We start from the raw sequence: 23,077 nt of genomic DNA, 5'->3' as shown, positions 1-23,077 counted from the left end.
AGCCGACTCAAACTGCGGCTGCGCAAAGAACACTTGAATTCTGGGTAATGTAGGCAAAGGAAAGGCAGCTTCATGCACAGAGGGGGCAACTCAATGTGCTTTACATTAAAATTAAATTGTGGCGATTTTAGACCCGGTTTATGGCTGCTCAAGCACCCCCTAAATTTGATCAAAGCTACAGGCTCAAATAGTTTTATTTTAACAGGTTTAATGTACTTTGGATAGTTCTGTCATTAATATTGTCTTTCCCTCAGGGTTCATTAACTATCTTAGGGTCCTCTCTTTAGAACTCTGATTTATTCTGAACCATCATTATTATTATACATTATAGTAGACCATTCTACTATGTATTGATGTCATTTGTTATCCACTGAAATGAGTGGTTTCGCAGGGGGTTTGAACACTTGCAGGGCATTGTATGTAAAATTCTCATTAGGAGCTGAGCCCCACTATAGGTCTGATCCTAGAATCGCAAAAACAAAATAGTAAATAATAAAACATTGGAAACATTAAAACATACAATTAAAAACAAGAAAATCCCCAAAAAAGAAAAGAAGTACAGAAAATAGAAAGAGAGAAAGAAAATAAAAAGCTAGACTAAAATAGAGCATACATTATGAGAGGTCAGATTACAATTTAAAGTGCTTTAAAAGAGCTCAATCATAAGCACATGAAAAGAGAAAAAGTTTTAACTTGGATTTAAAAATATTCACATTTGGGGCTGATTTTACTTCTCTTGATAGCTTATTCCAGTTGTGTGCAGCATAACAGCTAACTGCTGCTTAACCATGTTTAGTTTGAACTCTTTTTACAGCTTTACGGTATCATAGTCCTGGCATATCTTATCATCATATCTTCTCCTTCCCTGCCTCTAAGATTAATGCTGTTTATATTAGTAGTAATAGTATTAATAGTAAGATAAGATACAACTTTATTATTAGGGGGAAATTTGCTTTAGACAAACAATGCTGCCACTGTATACTACACTACATAAACTAATAAATAAAATGATATAAAGTACAATAATTACATAAACTTATGTTACACTAAATTTCAGTCAAATTTTATTTTTAAACAGTAATATTATTCTTTTGCTTGGGACACTTTGTACTTTGTACCTGTAGTGTAAGCTTCTTTACCTGTGGGAATGATAGTATATAACATGTAATAAGCTTGTGATTACTGTGCCACCCCAAAAATGACCAGTGGTCCTATCCTGGCCACCCCATTAAAACTGCCTATAGCTGCACCACTGAAAACAGTTTACTTGATCAAAGTATACAAGTTCCCAGCACCTTGTGCACCTTCACCTTGTGTGTACACAATACGAGGGGACTAAAGGTTGTAATAAAAGAAAAATAAATGGTTAATGAATATCATCTACATATTCAGATGTAGAATAATTGTATTGCTCGATATCAGTTTTGAAAAGTTTGGCTTTTTGCTTAAGAATTTTGGTTTGTGAATATAAACTTTGTCATGATTCTTAACCTGATCATAAAACTCTTTCCGTTACGCCTTGTTGATCTCCCTGCTGCCATCTATTTTGTGTTTGTTGTTCAACACAGTGCAAATACTTCTATTAAGTATCAAAATCCCATCTATCTGGCAATGTGACAGCCAGATCAGATGTGCAACCATGGTACCGTGTTATCTACTTTTTCATTTTGATTCGACACATAAAGGGGTCATGTATTACTAATCTATCAAATGAGGTAAATGTTAAAATATGCAAACTCAAAAAGTAGAAGTAAAGTTATTACTCTGGCTTAAATGATCAATAATTACCTGCTGTGTTTTTAATATGTGATGATAAAGATAAAAACTAAAATATAAAATACAAACCCAGGTATTCAGAAAAATAACTTAGTTTACAATAACAAAATGAGCATGAAGGAGAATTATAAATATATCAATGTAGTGTCATTATAACTCTAATTTAAATTGTAGTTGGCATAACTACTATCATCATGAAAATAATCAGCAGATAATCATCGATATTGTAGAATATTTTTAATTGCAGACCTGCAAACTGTATGAGCCTCATCAACACTGTATGAAAGAAGCAGGAGTGTTGTTCAACATCCAGCAGAGGGAGTCAAACCTCTTTAGGTCTGCAAACATGCTGGTGAAATGTTCAGACATTATATCTCCTCTGCTGGATATCTGTCTGTAGGTGAGGCTGATGTTCCTGCATTCTGACACTAAACATGAAGAGGAGGAGATTTTACCTTCAGAGGTCATTAAAGTCCCACAATCAACAGGTTTACTGCCAAGTAGGTTTGCACATACAAGGAATTTGCCTAGGTGTTGTGGTGCATGACAATCAAAACAAAAAATAAATCAATTCTAGATCAGATAAAAATGAAAGAAAGAAAAATTACAATTAAAAAAATGTGTCAAATATATATTCTAAGCAAGCAGACCTGCTACAGGTGTATATCTTAAATCGAAGAGAATTACATATTGACCAGGAATGTGCAAATTTTCATAGTGTAAAGTATATATGATTTATAATGCTAGTAATTTAATTAGTAGTAGTAGTAGTAGTAATAGTAATTTAAGTTGCATTAATGTAATGAGCCATGTTATGAGATTAATGTCTGTGGGTTGGACAGAGTCTGTGTTAGGGGGAGTCCTGGGCTTTGTTGTAGAGACCAGCTGCAGAGGGGACGAAACTGTGTTTGTGGTGGTGCTTTGGTCTTGATAGATGTCAGCTTCTTGCTGAGGTCGAGCAAACATTATCAAATCAGATAATTTTCACAGGAAACTCCCACATTTGTCACACTCATGTAGTTCTTTTTTTTTGAGGGGCCACAGTTTCACACTGTTGATGTTCTCACTTAACCAAGTTTTTACCTGTAGTAATCTGTTTTATGTTTATGATCAAACTGCCCCCTGTCAGTAACTACTCAGTTAAACTTATTAACACTGTATTGCATTTAATAGCTATATTAAACACGAAAATCTTGTTGATTATTATAAAAACTGTTGATTATTTAACATTAAGTAAAGAAAGCTCACAAAAATGTTGCTACTGTTTTTACTGACACTACAGTATTTAGCTCATTTAATTCATACTATGTCTGATCTGTCCAATCAGTCAACTACTCAGACTTAGTACAATAAAAAGTTATTTATTGAACCATTTGAGGCTTTGATGTACACAGTGATGTCACTGCAGCATATATTGTGAGATATTGCATTAAAGAAAAGGTGCACAGTTTTTCAAATCTGTCTTAAAACAACAGTCAGGTGTCAATATGAAAAATGAAAGAGGTTTTTTTCTTGCTGAAATCATTCTTCCTGTTCATACATGCAACTAAAAGATCCCCTTCAGGTGTGATTTCAATGTAAGTGATGGGGTTCAAAATCTACAGTGTGTCCACATAGTCATTTTGCATTTAAAAGTTGATCTGAAGCTTGAAGTTAGTCATATCGAATGGTTTTTCTTAGCTTCAAATTCCCTCTGTGTGTTTCCCTGTTGAGCTGCAGTGGAAGTGTAGTAACAAAAAGATAGACTTTGGCACTAAAAAGACTGACATTGAAATATATCTTATTGATTTCAGTCATTTGGACGACTGACACTTCATATTAGCTTCAGATCAACTTTTGAATACATTTTTGCAGAGAATGATGACTGTGGATTTTGTCCCCCATCACTTACATTGTACGATCATCATGAAGGGATCTTCTAAGTATGAACAGGAGGACTAATTACAGTAAGAAAAAAATGTTTCAGTGTTCATTTGGGCTCCCGACTGTTGTTTTAAGACAGACTTTAAAAAAACTGTTAATCATTTAAACAGGTAAACTGAAAACTAAGGTCCCTCTCAGCCTACATTAAAACACCAGGATCAGGTATTTTTAGGGCTGATTGGCCCTTTAATGACACCACAGATTGAGATACACATGTGTCAGCGGTAAAGTAGAAAATAAGCTGGTGGTGACTAATTTGCTCCTGTGTTATCTTTTTTTTCTCCCTTAGGCATAATGGAGGAGGTCTTTGAATAATCATGATGACTGTCATAAATACAGTTTAATCCCCGTCTGTCTTCTGGCTTCTCAACCTGTCTGAAACCTAAGGCCACCCCGTCATGTCTTCACTTGTGCATACTTGCAGTTAAGAGTGTCCTACTTTCATGCACACCTCTATATTTGCATATTACGCTAAGGAGTAGATAGAGCATGAGTCACATGAGGCACGTCAAACATGTGCGTGAAAAGAACAGTGTGTTTCGCCAAAGTATGTGAGTACAGCTACAACTGAAGGGCCTTTGCCAAAGCTTTTGATTGTCACACACTACAGATTATTATTCTCAGGCATTGGATTATTCATTTCAAACTATGAGAAGAGTCACAGCTGATTGCAAAAAAAAACAAAAGGTGGTAAAGATTTTATCTGATGCATCAAAATGCTGCTTAAATGTCAGATAAAAAATATGTGGTTTACGTAGGATGGTTAATTCTCACAGTTGTCAACTACATGTGAAATATTATTTTAGCACCCATTTGCTTTCTTTCAAGTTTTGCTATCTGCAGATAAAATCTCAATATTGTGTTACAGCACAGAGAGCGATGACATACAGCCTTCATACTGCAACAGGCTGTTGTTCAGGTCAATTAGTTTTTCTCTTCAGCTCTTAAAAAGGGAATCATTCATTTTCTTAAGTGGCAATCTCATGAGTGATGATTTGAGAACAACAGAAGCAGAACAACAAATAGTTTGTTCAGTAATAAGTTAAATGAAGGAGGTAGGGTCTAAACTTAAAGGGAGAACAATATCATTTCAGGATAAGTAGTGATAAGTCATATTTATGGCAGAGCTGTTGTTTTGGATTGCATTAGATTGTATAAAGTTCTCGGTGAGTGTATATGTATATATATACATACCAACAATATGGTATATTCAGGATTTCATTTCCTTTGAGGGTGACTAGTCAAGTGAAGTTAGTGGGTTTTTTTATAACACAGTTTAAAAACAACAAGCAGTCGACCAAAGTGTTTTACATAAAGAAAAGTAAAATGTACAGAGTAGTTACAAACGACACACAGACAATGACAAAAACACATATAAACACACCAAGAAAGCCAAAGAATAGAAGTCTTTAGTCGTGGTTTAAAACATTTGATGGTGGTAGCTGATTGAAAATGGAAAGGGAGGTTATTCAACAGTAAAGGCCCTGCTACGGAAAAAACACAGTAATCTTTCCACCTCAAACAGCTATTTGCGATGGAAAGAAGCAGCTTATCAGATCACCTCAGAGCTCTGAGAGGACAAAAATGAACAGTAAGATTTTACGGTTGACTCTAAATTTCACTGGTACCTGCAGTGAAAAATGTCCACCAGACTAAAAGGCTGTCAAGTAGTTTTATCATCATTTCATTTTGTCATTTCCCCCATTTACACATACTTACAATACAGTTAGTGGATACTATGGATTTGGGACACAGTGTATATGTTATATATCTGTCTTAATTTCCTCACTGGTAGATTATGTAACAGTGAATGTGAACACAAGCCCATTTTTATTGTGTAGGATAAAGAGGGCAAACAAAGAGTGGCTTCTTGATACAAGGTCATAAAAATGTAGTTCATGTGAAGGTGAGTCACAGCTCCAGGGAGAGGACCTCATGTAGGAAGAGGGGCAACTTTAAGTGTTCATATGTGCTTTGATGTCCTGTGTTATCTGCAGATTGGCATTTTGATTTCATTTGTCGAAACATTTTAGACCACAGACTAGTAAACTGCCACTCATCACTCATTTCTAAACTACTGAAGATTGAACACTTTTTTAAAAAATGTACACACTTTAATGTTGACTCATGACATTCATATGTTTCCATTAATCATGTTCAATAAGTAATGTCTAGTAATGTTTTATTTTATCTCAGTATCTATGCTGAAACACTTCCTTGTTCCACAATTTCACTCAGGTAGAAACCCTGTGTGTACGTGCGTATGTGTGTTTGTGTGTGCATGTGTTTACACCTAATCACACCATAAGCAGGGAAAGTACACTACCAGCACATCAATGGAAAACCGTTTCTGTGAATGAGTCATAAATCTTTGGACCCACTATGAGAGTGTGTTTTTTTTGTACTCTGTTTCCCAGCAGCTTGTTGCCTGCGTTCTTAATGAATCCACTGTGCAACAACACAGCAGACTAAGCAATCACTGACCACACTGCTCATTTACACATCCGATACATGCAAACACAGTATGACATAGCAGTTTATTTAATGTTTAAAACCATTTAAGTGCCAAAAGAGTCAGTGAGTAACCAACTCAGATCATCTGATAAAATATGATCTGTCTAATCCTCTTACAACAGACTTAATTTGATTATAAAAACTTGGCCTGTTCTGGTTTCCTTGAGCATGATCTTTTTTGTGGGTTAGTTGCGGTTTGTAGCATTAATGTGGTTTAGTGTTGTATGACAGGTTTTGACAACTCAAAATGTTTGTTTAACCTGCACAACTATTGACACTTAATGTTTTCAGACTGCATAGAAGGGATGTTTAAGAGCAAACCAACATATTTGCATGTACTGTATACATATGCATACACTTCAGCTGGTTTGCATATAGATGCTTGTATTTTACTTGAATTTTCTTCTACTTCTTACTTCGACTCCACACTACACTTCAATGCCAAAAACTGAACTTTTTACTCCACTATATTTATCTGACACTTAGTTACTAGCTACAGTTTTAAAGCCTACATTTTATTTTATAGTCCAGTATTTGCATTTAAATTATGTCATTGATACAATGTCCAGTTTTTGTACTATTTCATCTTGTTTTTTTCATGCTGCATGGTGAAGACAATACATTTCCTTCCTTCCTCATTTTAAAATACACCTACTACATGCTGCACTTTGTAAACAGAACAATTAAATGACCAAATATCTGCATCATTATGGCTACATTAGAGATACTTAATTAATTGTATATAATCTTTTTAATCATACAAATGGAGCTCAAGTCAATAGCTCAATTGCTCAGCTGATTAGTCAATTGACAATAAAATGTGTTAATAATTAAGTTTGAATCATCTATTCCTTTTTTTTTTTTAGTTCTGCCTTTTTCACTATTATCTGACATGTTATAGCCCAAACAACTGAAAAGAAAATACCTGGCAGATCAATTGATAATGAAAAAAACTTACGGTAGTTACTGGCCTAGACACAGAAAAAGCCTCTAGCATGGAAACTTACTGTAAGGGCACGTGTTTCTAAACTGCGCTGCTGGGAAGTTGAAGGAAACTGCAGGATTTACTTGTGCAGACAAGACTCGGGTTGACCCCCAAGTCATGGTTCTGACAAGCTTTCTTACACACACACACACACACACACACACACACACACACACACACACACACACACACACACACACACACACACACACACACACACACACACACACACACACACACACACACACACACACACACACACACACACACTGGATCCTGAACTAACAGAGTCAATCATGTGTCTCCATGACAGAAAAATTGCAAATGTTTATTGTATTCAATAACAGTAACATTCATAACTGTTGCTCAACACTCCAATAAAAACAATCCAGTATTGTTATGCTCCATGAATCATCAGTCAATTGCTCTTGTTAACAATATAAATCTAGCTGTAAAACACTGACAAATGTATTATGAAACCATCTTCAACAATTGTCTTCAACTGATAATTTTGGGTTTGATGCCAAAAAGCTGAATAGTTACATCTAATTTATCATAATTTATGTCATAAAAGAATTATATCTGGACTCATAACAGTGAGGCATCTATAGTAATAACTGTTACTGTAGATATACAGTAACATAATACAAGTAAGTGTACTGACAAGTCTGGGCAATATGGACAAAGTCAATATTATAAATAATAAGAAGAACTACCTTTATTAATTGTGCATCACAATAACCTAACATAAATAATAGTAATAAATTTAGTTTGTACCGCACTTTTTATTTACAGTGCTACAGCTTTAAAAACATAAAATACATAACATAAACACAATATAAATAACAGGTTAAAATGAAAAAGCCTTCCTGAACAGAAAGGTTTTTAGGTCTTTTTTAAGAGACTTTGGGGTCTGTGCTGCAGAAGGCTGCAGAAGGTGCAATAAGCAAGACTTTGGTGTTGCGAGTTTGTGTTTTCGCACTCTCATCAGGATCCTGGCAGTGCTGTTCGGCATGTACTGGGGCTTCTAGATGCTCCTGCCAGGAATCCCAGTGAAGAGCGCACTGCACTAGTCCAGTCTTGAGGAGATAAAGACAAGTTTCTCTACATCTAACAGGCTTAGAGAGGGGCGGAGTTCAGAGATGTTTTTGAGATGGTACAACAAGGTTTTGCATAGATGTCTATATGAATCATATATCATCATTGTATAACTGCAGGGCTCATACCTGTGAATTATTGCCACACCCTTTGCAATAGTTGACTATGAAGGCGTAAATGTATGCAGTGCCAATATGACATGAATTACATTTTGTGGGTGCTACCCCTTTAATCCCATTTAGTCCCTGAAATCCACTTTTTCCTGTTACAATTTTAAATAAAGATACAATTTGTATCAACTACATAATGCCTCTTATCCGGTCCACGGAGACAACTTATAATATAACATAGTTCCAAAGTATTAAATACAGTTTATAGCAAGGTGGATACCACAATACAAAAATACACAAACTTATGTTTCATGCAGTCTCTCCCTTGAAAGACATGGGTTTAGACTGGCGCTGGACTCATCTCATCCTGCTCTGACTCTGCAGCATGAGGATCTCAGCAGCCAATACTTGTGGGTCCAACAGATGAGGAAACCTGTCCATGGCCATGTCCACCAACTGGGCACTGAAGATAGCCAGGAGCTTTTTCCGGACAACTTCTCTCTCCTCCCTGCTGGGATTTGATTGTGTCCTCTGTGGAGGCTCCCATGGTGAGCGCTCCCCCGGCAGGCTATGAACTGCTGGAGGATGGACCAGTACAGCTGGATCAGACCAGTATGGCTGCTGCGGGCAGCTGTAGACTCCGCTGTGCTGGAAACTTGTTGGTTGACTGTAAGCAGTCACGTTGACTGGGTATGCACCATAGCTGGCGTAATGAGGCTGACCATAGGGTATCATATCAGAGCTGTGGCTGCTGACCGGCCCGATGCTGTGATGCTGGAAGGCTGGTGTGGTCCCCAGAGAAGGAGGTCCATGTGAGCAGCAGCTGCACGGTACACTTCTAGGAAGGCTGTACTGTTGCCTGTGGGTTGTTTGGTTCCAGGGAGCCTCCATTGTCTGGCTTTCTATGGAGCCTAACCCTGAATCTAGCTGCTCCTGAGAGCCACCATGCTGCACAGAGCCCTGGTCAGATGGACAGTGTAGGCTGCTTTTCTCCTTTCTAGATGGGGCCCTCTTGCTGGAGCGGTGACTCACTTTCACATGAGCCACATTTTCATTTTTATGATCTTTCTTCAAGGAGCCAGTCTCGGTTCCCAAACTCAGTTTCTTTGCCATATCCTCCACTAATAAGAGGCTCTGGCCCGGCACAGGACTGGAGCGAGCTGAAGGCTGTTTCTGAGCAGTGGAGGGGTGCCTCTCAGCAAGCAAGCGATTGGACTGTTTGGCTCGTTCGGGATGGTGGAATTTGCACTTGATCCCATAGGTGCATTTCTTTCCTAAATAAAGCAGAAAACATAAGAATTTGTGCTGAGATTTGCTGTGCTGAGAGTAAATAACTACAGGATGGATTCCCATACAGATTTGTACACATTCCTTGTGCCAAGAGGATGAATTCTGCTATCATGAGGCTCACATTTTTTAATTTTAAGTGAAATGTCTCAACAGGTTTTGGATGCAGTGCAATGAAATTTGACACAGATATGTATGTCTCCCTCAGGGTGAACTGTATTAACTTTAGTGATCAACTGACTTTTCAACAGTCTCAAGGCAGTTTGTAAAACAGTCACTCTCACCATGCATTTCAAACTAATATATTTCAACTGAAAGTAGAGTTAAGAAAGTATCTTTGCTTACTTTTTCCCCCTGTCAGTCAGAACAGTGTTTAACAATGGTTAAGGACTGGTAAGTTTAGACATAAAACCACATGGTTTGGGTTAAAATGAGCATTTAAATGATAAAGTTACTAAAGTCACCTCCTTAAAAGTTACATAACCTTCATCATCATGGCAATATAATCACCAAGATAATCATTAGTACAGTTTACAGAGCCACTGATAAAGTTGTAGATTCTTAGTCTTGTTAAGGAAAAATAAGCATACAACATTTGTCATTTGTGTCTTATACTGTACTATTTAAAAAAAATACCAGGCAGGACCAGTAATGTGCTCTCTTACCATAAGGGCATGGCTGTTTTTTCTGAGTCTTTGGAAATGTACGCAGGAAGTTCTCCAGTGTTGGTCCATGTCGGCCCAGTGGATCGTCAGGAGGCATAAACCTACATTAGGGTGAAATTCAATTAGTCTAAAAGTGCAACTGACTTTTTCCTTTACAGCTTCACTCTTTGCCTTCCATTTTGACTCATTTATGTATGTATCTGCGTTACATTCCAGGACAGAAGCAGAGAGGGAAGCCCCAAATCAAGACGTCAGAACTCACTTGTCATTGACGAAGGAGTACATCAGCAGCCTCTCCTCAATGAAGCGCTTCCACTCCGGCTTATCTCCCTGAAGATCACGGTACATGTCGTTGGACACTATGATGCCATCAGACTCGTAGCCCAGCTGGACAATGAAGCAGTCATCATTACAAACAACCCGTCTGCCTGCAACACGTCGCGATGGTGTGAACACCAGAATCTTCCTCTTTTCCAGATCTCGCAGGATGTGCTGATCTGTACACCAACATAAAGTCACATGAAGTTTTTGTTAAGTAAATCAAACACACCATTCCTTTTCTTATTTTACTTTACTTACCAAAGAAAGCTACAGTAGCATTTTAATTTGGGTCTTTCCCAGCAGGCAGATTTAACCTAGTTAAATATTAAACAAGGGCCCTAAACAGTACACCCTGCAACAAAACAATTTATCAGCGTGAGCAATCTGTTCGTCTTCATAAAGCAACCATGTTCTGGTTAGGACTGTGCAGAGTGCACTGGCAATTCAAATAGTTATCTTTGTTATCTTTCTGTATCACAAACCATTGGAAAAACCCTGCATTTGTATCTTTTGAGATACAGCCACATAGATCAAAGATGAAGCTCATTTACTTACCAATTGGAAAAAAAAACTACGTTGGGTATTTCCCATTTTGAGTAACACAGCTCAGGCTGAGAATCAGCAATTGCACCATAGCAAACAGCTTTTAAATTTTGGCTATGTGAAAACTGAAAACCAGTATTAGGGCTGCTAACTAACAATTATTTTTGTTATTGATTATTCTGCCTTGATTATTTCTCTATGAATTGTTTTGTCTTTAAATTATCAGCCCATTATCACCATTACCACCCTTGTTTTATTACTATAAAATATCTAACTGATGTGATACATCTCCCTTTAAAACTTCCCAGAACACAAGTTGACCTATTTTATACCTATAATCAGACCTCACAGCAATTAACAATGAGGCCAATGTTATGTGATCTAAAGCACCAAGTAGAGACGGAAGTAGGCAACATTAAAAAATGTAAATCCCCATCTTTGTACCTGTAATGGGAACATCCGGCCTCGGCTGCTCCTTTCTCCATGAGGGAACAAACACAGTGATTTGAGTGTGACCTCTATCCAGGAAGAAGTTCACAGCCAACTGGATTCCCAGACAAGAGAAAACTTCCTTGTTCCCATGGCTGAATGGATAAATGGAAAGCAGAAAACATGAATGATAAAGTAGGAAACACTGACACTTGAACAATTAACCAGTGTCCTGTACTGCAGCTGACAGCTGCCCTGAGTCAGTTTGGAACAATGACAGAAACACAACTTTGATGTTAATACTACACCACAGTACTTATCAGTACACCACATCATAACATGCCATGTAAATATGAGGAATACAAAAGAACAACGCTACTTGTTTGATGGGTTTAGTTAACGAAAGTATACCTAATGTCAATCACAAGTTCTTAAAGCTCAAAGTGACAAATCACTTAATAGTCCAAAATTGTAATGTATTTCATTTACAGTCATAGAAAAATGAAGACAACAAGCATATATTCAAATTTGAAAAGCAGGGAGTGGTTATTTTCAGGTACCTTTGCCCAAAAATAATTAACACTTCATCAATGATTGAACATTAATGATAAGTACAAAGAGAAACAGGAAAGAGAGCTTCATATGGAGACCTAGCAGATAAATAGATGTCTGAGTGGATCATATGATGGAGATCACTCATATTTGTTGAAAATGTCAGAAAATACCTGTTTTGGTAAATGGCATATAAAGTGCTGCAACAAATACAATAATACTTATTGTAACACAAAAGCGATAGTATGAAGCTCTCTTTCTCACCATTATCATTATCATTATTATAAGCGTGAGATATTAGCCAACATCACTATTCACAGCAAGATGAAAAAGTGGTTTTAAGGGCCTGGGGAAAGGTAGCAGCCCTGGCATGGTACCGATGGCTTGTTATGGTTCAATAAATGTTGATACATATTTTAGAGACTTAAAGAAGCACAACTTGAAAAATTTGGGAGAAATGGAACGGAGCTGCAAATAACAACAGGACTGGTTAGTAAATTAGTAAGTTAGTAAGTTAGTAAATTAGTAAATTAGTAAGTTAGTAAGTAAGTTAGTAAGTTAGTAAATTAGTTAGTTAGTAAGTTAGTATGTTAGTTTTTTAAAATGTTTTTTTGTCTTTTTAATGTTTCAGGTCTCTTGCCAGTAAAGGTTTAAATGATGGGGGAAAAAAAGATTTGCATCAACTTATTGTTAAAAAGTTTGTTTAAAATAGACCAATAATTTCAGCTGTAAAACATACCATCCAGGCTATAATAGAGGATCTGCAAGAATATATTTCCCATTAGACTAAAATCAGATCAAGTTTTTTTCACCTCCATCAAGTAACAGTTTTTATTCCACTTAATAGCCTTCCTGGAAAGCTGTATCAGTGTTTAAACAATAATATCAGAGCATCTAAACTGAGAACATTTCCAAATGTAAGAACATGATACCCTGCTGCAAACTGACTGCAGCAGCTACTGTTAAAATATGACACTGAGCAAAATATGCATGTTTGGAGCCTTTAGGGTGTTTTTGGACACGTCACAATTAAGACCGAGGCAAGTGAGAGAACAAGGAAGGATAACTCATAGGCTGGGGGGTGAAATGCCGTCATGCCGGTTCCTGTTGAAATGAGATCTTTCTTTGTAAGCAGTGCTGACTTTAAAGGAAACAAGAAGACATTCAAATACAGTACCTGCTCTGATTTGCATACTTGAGCAGCCAGTCTACAATGTGTCTGTACGGGCATGCCTGGCTGGGAACGTCAGGACAGGGAGGTGTGGACGTAACTATGCATACACACACAAATACTAGTCTTTATATCCTTGTGAGGGCATTTGCATCACAACTAAATGCCTAAACCCAACCTTTACCCTACATTGAACCTAAACTTCATTCTAACCTTCACCTTGAAACCAGGTCTTAACCCTCAAATTGTTGTTTGAAGTTATGAGGATGGGCAAAAGTGTCCTAAAAGCTGAGCACAGAATAACAGTTTGTGCTTGTCTTTAAACTTTATGACAACCTTCTTTTCTAGATTAGAAGAGGCCGAATTTATTTTGTTTGTTTTTTTAGGGGCAATAGGCAGACTGTCCTGGGAAACATTAAAGTCAACAGTTGGATGAATTTGCAGTGGTGTTTTCAAATATGGTGTATCGTCCCATTGAGTAAATGCCATTCATGGCAAACTGCACCTCAGGCCTTGTGCAACGTTGTGCAATGCAAATGCAATTTCCCGTCATAAAAAATGCATCATTTAGGTTTAGAAGCTGAGACCTCTGAAAGTAGGTTCTGACTTCTCATTATTAACCATGCTAGCAGTGTGTAATGGTTGGTCTGTTGGGTCAGTTAGGACACCACTAAAGGTGCAGACTGAAATATCTGAACAACTATTAGATTGTAATTTGGGACACCCATTCATAGTGTCCACTAGATGAGTTAACTGTTCTCCCTGCTGGCCTCTGGGAAGCATTTGTAGCAGAACAGCCGGATTCTGCAACAGTTTTCTCCCCCCTAGCCATCAGATTGTTGAACTACCCCCCACCTACCCACTCAAAATGGGTTGTTTTTTTTTAAATTTCCCCCTGTTTTATAAGTTTTGATATCAGCACCTTTTTAATATACTATTATTATTATTAATATACTGTACTATTTTGAGCCATTGCTACAAAGTTTCTTTTGGATGTGCACTGTATAGTGTATAATCTGAATGATAAATAAAATCTATCTTATCTTATATCTATTGGATGGATTGGCAAAACATTTTGTAGAGACATTCATGGTGCCCAGAGGATGAACCCTGATATCTTTGGTGATCTCCTGACTTTTCCTCTTGTGTCAAAATATTGATTGATATTTGTGGTTTTGGGTAGACTGTCTCAACATTTTGCAAAGACATTCATGTCTTGGGTTTAACTACCTACAGCTACAGATAGATGTTTCTGACAGCTCTGCTTCTGCTAGGTATCGAAATATGGTACTGAATGAGACATTTTTTTGCAACTCGTTATCGAAGTATCGAAGGTTGGTGCCATAAACGTATCTGATATGAGATGAATGAGACACAAGTGCAGAGCTGCTAGAGTAACTGTAGTATCCTAGTCATGTTTGATTAGTAGCAGTAGTACATGCTAATAACTGATGACTAAGTTACACTCTTAATAAAATCAAATCTATTTAGTTAATTTAAGAAATTAAATGTTGAAAAAGTTAAATGTGTTACTAATATTTTAGTTTAATTTGTGTTGGTATCCTCTGATTGTCCACAGAGAGATCATTAATATCTCAATTTATAAAACACTAATCACAAAATCCCAATCTATATCTTGACTCAATATAAGCAAAATACAAGCTGTCATATTGAAGTTAGTTAGTCAAGGTGGAGGCTCCCCTAGTTGCAGATCAGGCAAATCTGCTTTGAGCAATAGGTCATCAATTAGCAACATTGTTTCCAAAGGAAACTGAGGGTAAATTATCAGGTGACTTCAGGTGAGAGATTAAATATCAGAACGTGGTGTTACTTTCACTGGTGACATTTCGACAAGCGTGTAATTGTCACTTTTGGCAAATCTGTACTGTGAAGTCCGTCCTCATCACATGAAACGTTAAATAAACAGGCTTTTAAGTAACAGATCACGATAATTACAGTAACTGTAACATGCAAATGAGTAAAAACAAAGAATGTTCAAGCTTTCCTTAAGCAAACGAAGCGGCACAAGTGCTTTGCATGTCACAACTCTACCTGCCCTGAAGCCATAAACAGGTACGGGAAAGGTTAAAGAAAAGAGATTTCAATAAAGCCTTCCAATAAACCATTATTTTCATTATGGATGAGGTTATTTGGTATAAGAAAATAGTTGAAAATGTCACATATCACAATTTCCACAGTTCAAAATCCAGAGATATTCAGTTCTGTAATGATTTGAAACAAAAAAAGCAGCAAATCATCATATTTTGGAAGCTACAACTGGTGATTTTTGACATTTATGCTTGAAAAATTACCTTCTTTTTTTTTCTTAAATGTAAACATTTTTTTTGAGTTTCTTACCTCATGGCCACATTGCTCCCATCTATAACAATGGGTCTCAGGGCATCTTTGTCCTCACTGATTTCCTCTCTGCTTTGGGGAGACGTGACAGTGACAGGCATCAGCAGGGTGGGACTTGGAGTCCGGATGTCTCCTCTGGGCACCAGCACTGACACTGTCACAGGCCCCTGTTTGGCCACCTCCGTGCCGGCCCCGATCCTTACCAGTTCACCTAGAACCTTATCTGTGTCCATAGTAGGGCCATACTTCTTCTGAACCGCCTGGACCTGTGCTGTGCTGTACCCGAGCTTGTGGAAGAAGTCCAGCTGGGAGTCCAGCTGATGGAGGAATGGGTCAGGCTCGTCTTGGGCAACACGACGCCCGCCGGGCTCCATTCTCTCACTAGTAGAACAGAATGAGTTTTGAACTGTGAGGTACGGAGAGCTCGTGTTGGGGATTTTAGTCCATGGGTGTACAGCTGGGAAGAAAGTGACATCAGCATTCATCTCTTCCTCTTCAGTGCAGCCCGTTCATGTTCCACCTGTTTGAAAATAAACGTTGCTATGGGTTTAATGAGTCCATTGTGCTGAACATGTGCTGAACATGTGCTGAACATTCACTTTTACTTTGTAATGAAAATATTCTAAAAAGTGAAAATATTTTCCTATAAAAAGATAAATGAAGTAGTTGGTGAATCGATTAGTCATTCAATCATTTTGATTAACTGGCTTTGGCTTCTGTTCATTTTCTTACCCTGTGACAATAAACTAAATATCTTTCTGTTTTGGACTGTTGGTTGAGGCAATTTGAAGACGCCCTGGGCTCACGGAAACTGCGGTGAACATTTTACACTATAGTCTGACTTTTTTTTTTTTTAATCTGGCCTGGTGATTCATTGAGTGATTGGGAAAATAACCAGCAGGATACATAATAATAAAAAATAACTTTTTATGATTCTTTCTATTTCATATAACATTATTTTGTTTTCCTAATCAGAACATTATGTCTATAAAACTGAAGAAAATGGGAAAAAATGACACATACACTGAAACTGTTTCAATCAAACGCCAAAAACACTAATATATTCAGTCTACAATGATATACAGTGGGATTTAAACGTCTCGCTCACCTAATCACTTGAATGGGAAAGTGGTCGAAGACTTTTTGACTACTTGTATAAATAAAAAAAATCAAATCAATAAATCAATAAATCCTCACATTTGACAGAATGGAACCAGTTAATGTTTGGTAAATGACTTAAATAACCAATACATAATTAACCAATCAATCATCAAACATAACTGCAGATTTAATACTCTATTGACTAACTTATTTAATTAATAGATCTTCTAAATCCTGACCACAGTGTTTGCTTCTCTGTAACCCGATCATCCATAACATTTAAGAGATTCACTGCTGCCTAATTTGAGTGGTGACTGTCTACTACGAGTACTTATTCCATGTCAAACATGACACCAACATGCTGAATCTGTGTAGCTGTCATACACAACTAGCTATTGTTAAGGAAACCTTGGCTTTATTGTAGTCTAGAATAAAACAGCAGAAAAACATAAGAACAGACAGAAGACAGAAGTTTTGCCAAGTCATCTTCAGAGGATAACGCTTTAATTTTCCAAACAAACTTGCCCCTACTGTTTCCTCCTCAACGTCAGCTTCAACAAAATAATAAAGATAAACTTACCTGCTCGTTATATGTGTCTTTAAAAATCACAAATGTGTCTTTTCGCTCAGGTTTTCCTAGTGAAGGGTCGATCACAGCTTGAGCTTGTGGCGACGCGAGTCTTCCTTTACGCATATGAGTCGGTACGAGGAAGTTGGGTTTTTTCTTTTTCTTGACATCAGCAAACAACAGCAGGGTGGAGGTGAGGCCAAGTCACATGCTGGGATCCCTGAAAAGTCTGATTAGTGCAATACAAACGGTCACTAGCTCCATTTATCTGCTGTCAATTACGCACAAATAAATACGAGCACTGAGAAATTTAATACGTGTAAAAATTGAGCGTCTTGGTAAGAATTAACTCACGAAAAAATACTAACAGAATTAAATACAATAATTTAAAACCTTGGCTGTTTTATTTTTAGTTTCCTACTTTAGTTGTAAACTCATATGAAATCATTTAAAATAAAAGAATAGGCTCAATTAAAGTCTGTAGGCTACAGCTTTTAGTGGCCAGTTCAATGTTGCAATTTCTGCATCAAAAATGTCCTGAAGTTCTCTAAATTAATGTATAACATTTATGCCATCAATCTATGTCAAAAGAAAACACATGATTTGCACTGAGCAGTATGAAACCATAATATAACCATATTATATTTATTTCAGAGCTGGATTAATCCACTAGGGGGCCGCAGGGCAAAAAAAGCGTTTTTGGGACCCATATTTCTGCCATCCTGTGTAAGTAAGTAAAGTTTATTTAAATTACACCTTTCACAGGCACCAATTTCAAAATGCCTCCCAGTCCAATAAATAAAACAAAGATAAACAACCGATAAAACACATGAAGAGAAACAGACATAAATTAAAACTTAAAATTACACATGCTAGTTTAATGCTATCTGATTGGTTTTTAACTGCTTTTTAAAAGCTTACCAAGACTAATTGGGAGACTGTTCCAAAGCTTAGGTACTGCTGACTGGAACGCTTGGCTGAAAAATAAATAAATAAATGAGATTATTCATGTTTTAAAATAACTGAAGATGGTATCATATGGATAACTACAGTATATGACCAGGAACCATTGACATTCATGCTAGCTTGGTAAGGGAGATAAATAACTTCCCAAAGTTATACTCATTTTTTTTTCAACAGCTTCCATGTTGTGTGAACCTTTTCTTGACTACAAATCAATATTGAATTGTAGTACTACATTGGACAAGTATTATATCAAATATTTTAACCCTCAGAGACCATCAGGGACTTCTGTATTTCTGTAAAGGCAGATCGAAGATAATGATATCATATGAAACTAGATAACCTAAGGAATCATTGGTTCAACTATGTCGTGCTAGCTTGTCGATACATTCACGTTTGCCAATGATTCAAGTGGACATTGAAGGAAAAGATGATAAATTAAAGATCTGATTTGATTTATTTAGACTTTCAGGAAAAAACAAAACAACAGTGTCTACATTTTATCTTCACAGTAAAACACTTTTTGATTTAACCTCTGTGACATCGACGCGCTCTCCACTGCAGTCCTGGCTTGAGCTTTATTTTCTCAGGGATCTGAGGGAGGAAAGGTGGATGTGGCCCAAATTCAGATTTAGAAAGTGGTAATTTTAGTTTAGGTGCTGGTCCACCTTCAGAATCAGGATTTTCTGGTGAAGGAGGAAGTGGGAGTTGAGATGTGGGTGGTTCTGGCTGAGGTGTTGGTGGTTCTGGTTCAGATGCCGTTGGCCCCGGTTGAGACGTAGGTGATTCTGTTTCAGGTGTCGTCGGCCCCGCTTCAGACGTTGGTGATTCTGTTTCAGGTGTCGTCGGCCCCGCTTCAGACGTAGGTGATTCTGTTTCAGGTGTCGTCGGCCCCGCTTCAGACGTAGGTGATTCTGTTTCAGGTGTCGTCGGCCCCGCTTCAGACGTTGGTGATTCTGTTTCAGGTGTCGTCGGCCCCGCTTCAGACGTTGGTGATTCTGTTTCAGGTGTCGTCGGCCCCGCTTCAGACGTTGGTGATTCTGTTTCAGGTGTCGTCGGCCCCGCTTCAGACGTAGGTGATTCTGTTTCAGGTGTCGTCGGCCCCGCTTCAGACGTTGGTGATTCTGTTTCAGGTGTCGTCGGCCCCGCTTCAGACGTAGGTGATTCTGTTTCAGGTGTCGTCGGCCCCGCTTCAGACGTTGGTGATTCTGTTTCAGGTGTCGTCGGCCCCGTGTCAGACGTTGGTGATTCTGTTTCAGGTGTCGTCGGCCCCGCTTCAGACGTTGGTGATTCTGTTTCAGGTGTTGTCGGCCCCGCTTCAGACGTTGGTGATTCTGTTTCAGGTGTCGTCGGCCCCGCTTCAGACGTTGGTGATTCTGTTTCAGGTGTCGTCGGTCCCGCTTCAGACGTAGGTGATTCTGTTTCAGGTGTCGTCGGCCCCGTGTCAGACGTTGGTGATTCTGTTTCAGGTGTCGTCGGCCCCGCTTCAGACGTTGGTGATTCTGTTTCAGGTGTCGTCGGCCCCGCTTCAGACGTTGGTGATTCTGTTTCAGGTGTCGTCGGCCCCGCTTCAGACGTTGGTGATTCTGTTTCAGGTGTCGTCGGCCCCGCTTCAGACGTTGGTGATTCTGTTTCAGGTGTCGTCGGCCCCGCTTCAGACGTTGGTGATTCTGTTTCAGGTGTCGTCGGCCCCGTGTCAGACGTTGGTGATTCTGTTTCAGGTGTCGTCGGCCCCGCTTCAGACGTTGGTGATTCTGTTTCAGGTGTTGTCGGCCCCGCTTCAGACGTTGGTGATTCTGTTTCAGGTGTCGTCGGCCCCGCTTCAGACGTTGGTGATTCTGTTTCAGGTGTCGTCGGTCCCGCTTCAGACGTAGGTGATTCTGTTTCAGGTGTCGTCGGCCCCGCTTCAGACGTTGGTGATTCTGTTTCAGGTGTCGTCGGCCCCGCTTCAGACGTTGGTGATTCTGTTTCAGGTGTCGTCGGTCCCGCTTCAGACGTAGGTGATTCTGTTTCAGGTGTCGTCGGCCCCGCTTCAGACGTTGGTGATTCTGTTTCAGGTGTCGTCGGCCCCGCTTCAGACGTAGGTGATTCTGTTTCAGGTGTCGTCGGCCCCGCTTCAGACGTTGGTGATTCTGTTTCAGGTGTCGTCGGCCCCGCTTCAGACGTTGGTGATTCTGTTTCAGGTGTCGTCGGCCCCCCTTCAGACGTTGGTGATTCTGTTTCAGGTGTCGTCGGCCCCGCTTCAGACGTTGGTGATTCTGTTTCAGGTGTAGTCGGCCCCGCTTCAGACGTTGGTGATTCTGTTTCAGGTGTCGTCGGCCCCGCTTCAGACGTTGGTGATTCTGTTTCAGGTGTCGTCGGCCCCGCTTCAGACGTTGGTGATTCTGTTTCAGGTGTCGTCGGCCCCGCTTCAGACGTTGGTGATTCTGTTTCAGGTGTCGTCGGCCCCGCTTCAGACGTTGGTGATTCTGTTTCAGGTGTCGTCGGCCCCGCTTCAGACGTTGGTGATTCTGTTTCAGGTGTCGTCGGCCCCGCTTCAGACGTTGGTGATTCTGTTTCAGGTGTCGTCGGCCCCGCTTCAGACGTTGGTGATTCTGTTTCAGGTGTCGTCGGCCCCGCTTCAGACGTTGGTGATTCTGTTTCAGGTGTCGTCGGCCCCGCTTCAGACGTTGGTGATTCTGTTTCAGGTGTCGTCGGCCCCGCTTCAGACGTTGGTGATTCTGTTTCAGGTGTCGTCGGCCCCGCTTCAGACGTTGGTGATTCTGTTTCAGGTGTCGTCGGCCCCGCTTCAGACGTTGGTGATTCTGTTTCAGGTGTCGTCGGCCCCGCTTCAGACGTTGGTGATTCTGTTTCAGGTGTCGTCGGCCCCGCTTCAGACGTTGGTGATTCTGTTTCAGACGTCGTCGGCCCCGCTTCAGACGTTGGTGATTCTGTTTCAGGCGTCGTCGGCCCCGCTTCAGACGTTGGTGATTCTGTTTCAGGTGTCGTCGGCCCCGCTTCAGACGTTGGTGATTCTGTTTCAGGTGTCGTCGGCCCCGCTTCAGACGTAGGTGATTCTGTTTCAGGTGTCGTCGGCCCCGCTTCAGACGTTGGTGATTCTGTTTCAGGTGTCGTCGGCCCCGCTTCAGACGTTGGTGATTCTGTTTCAGACGTCGTCGGCCCCGCTTCAGACGTTGGTGATTCTGTTTCAGACGTCGTCGGCCCCGCTTCAGACGTTGGTGATTCTGTTTCAGGTGTCGTCGGCCCCGCTTCAGACGTTGGTGATGCTGTTTCAGGTGTCGTCGGCCCCGCTTCAGACGTTGGTGATTCTGTTTCTGGTGTCGTCGGCCCCGCTTCAGACGTTGGTGATTCTGTTTCAGGTGTCGTCGGCCCCGCTTCAGACGTTGGTGATTCTGTTTCAGACGTCGTCGGCCCCGCTTCAGACGTTGGTGATTCTGTTTCAGGTGTCGTCGGCCCCGCGTCAGACGTTGGTGATTCTGTTTCAGGTGTCGTCGGCCCCGCTTCAGACGTTGGTGATTCTGTTTCAGGTGTCGTCGGCCCCGCTTCAGACGTTGGTGATTCTGTTTCAGGTGTCGTCGGCCCCGCTTCAGACGTTGGTGATTCTGTTTCAGGTGTCGTCGGCCCCGCTTCAGACGTTGGTGATTCTGTTTCAGGTGTTGTCGGCCCCGCTTCAGACGTTGGTGATTCTGTTTCAGGTGTCGTCGGCCCCGCTTCAGACGTTGGTGATTCTGTTTCAGGTGTCGTCGGCCCCGCTTCAGACGTTGGTGATTCTGTTTCAGGTGTCGTCGGCCCCGCTTCAGACGTTGGTGTTTCTGGTTTAGACGTTGTCGGCCCCGCTTCAGACGTTGGTGATCCTGATCCAGGACCACAGCTGCACGGATTCAGCTGAATGATGTTCTTAATCATTTCAGCACTCGGGAAGTTAAAGCTCAGCACACCTAAGCAGCCCTTGTTCTTTGGGTTTTTCTTATGTTGTTCCACAAAGTTATTAAACTTCTTGTTAAGTGTTCGAGCCAAAGATTTAGGATTTTTTGATTCCGCAGTGTCAGTCAGCACAATGTGATCATTACAGAAGTGTGACTTCATTATTTTGGCTTCAATATTGTTCAGCTTGTCACCTTCAAAAAAAGAAGATTTACGAGTTTTTGGTCCTTTACGGAAGGTGTCACTCTGGAGAAAAACGATCTTGCCCCTCGCCTGTTTCATATTTGGTACAGACAACTCAGTCCACATTTTACTTTGGTACTCCCGAATTAATTCCTTTATATATTGTTCAGCTGTAGACATGTAAACCCCACCTATAGTGAGTTTTAAAAGTACAGTCTCACTTTTATTGTCGTTTAGGAATTTGACAATTTTTTTGAGGACATCATCAATTGTAATTCTTTGCGAAAGCTTCCAGTTACCGTCACGGATAATAACATCTTTATCGGTGAGGAACTTAAACCCAGCATGAACATCCAAGTATCGCAGTCCCACTTTAAGCTGCTGATCCAAGGGCCAAACTTGACATATATGTAATGATAAGCTCTTGTGTGATCCAGGGATGGAGATAGCTGAGATAGGGGTCTCATCAGGTATAGACTTCATCCAGTCTAGGTTATAAAACCTTGGATCTATGGCTGAGACATCATTGAAACCTTTCCCTGCACCTGAACAGGTGGTTATTCTAGGAGGAGGGAGACGTGATAGTTGTTTTAATATTTCTTGAGA

General features: G+C 39.9%; 2 protein-coding genes across 2 annotated transcripts; both read right to left on the bottom strand.

Moving 5' to 3' along the window:
• Window positions 1-8,763: 8,763 nt before the first annotated feature.
• Window positions 8,764-16,106, bottom strand: zc3h12ab (zinc finger CCCH-type containing 12Ab). Its single transcript, XM_053334066.1, has 5 exons — window positions 15,733-16,106; window positions 11,667-11,806; window positions 10,621-10,855; window positions 10,359-10,459; window positions 8,764-9,680 (listed from the first exon to the last, which is right to left on the bottom strand). The coding sequence occupies exons 1-5, from the start codon at window positions 16,104-16,106 to the stop codon at window positions 8,764-8,766; spliced, it is 1,767 nt and encodes a 588-aa protein (XP_053190041.1).
• A 121-nt stretch (window positions 16,107-16,227) lies between these two features.
• On the bottom strand, window positions 16,228-22,954 carry LOC128373870 (1-phosphatidylinositol phosphodiesterase-like). The gene is made up of 2 exons (XM_053334065.1): window positions 22,167-22,954; window positions 16,228-16,252 (listed from the first exon to the last, which is right to left on the bottom strand). The coding sequence occupies exons 1-2, from the start codon at window positions 22,952-22,954 to the stop codon at window positions 16,228-16,230; spliced, it is 813 nt and encodes a 270-aa protein (XP_053190040.1).
• Between the last annotated feature and the right edge of the window lie 123 nt (window positions 22,955-23,077).

Source organism: Scomber japonicus, chromosome 15 (genome assembly GCF_027409825.1).
Source record: "Scomber japonicus isolate fScoJap1 chromosome 15, fScoJap1.pri, whole genome shotgun sequence".
NCBI lineage: Eukaryota > Metazoa > Chordata > Actinopteri > Scombriformes > Scombridae > Scomber > Scomber japonicus.
Note: the sequence above shows the minus strand (reverse complement) of the source record. Positions and strands in the feature narration are given on the sequence as shown.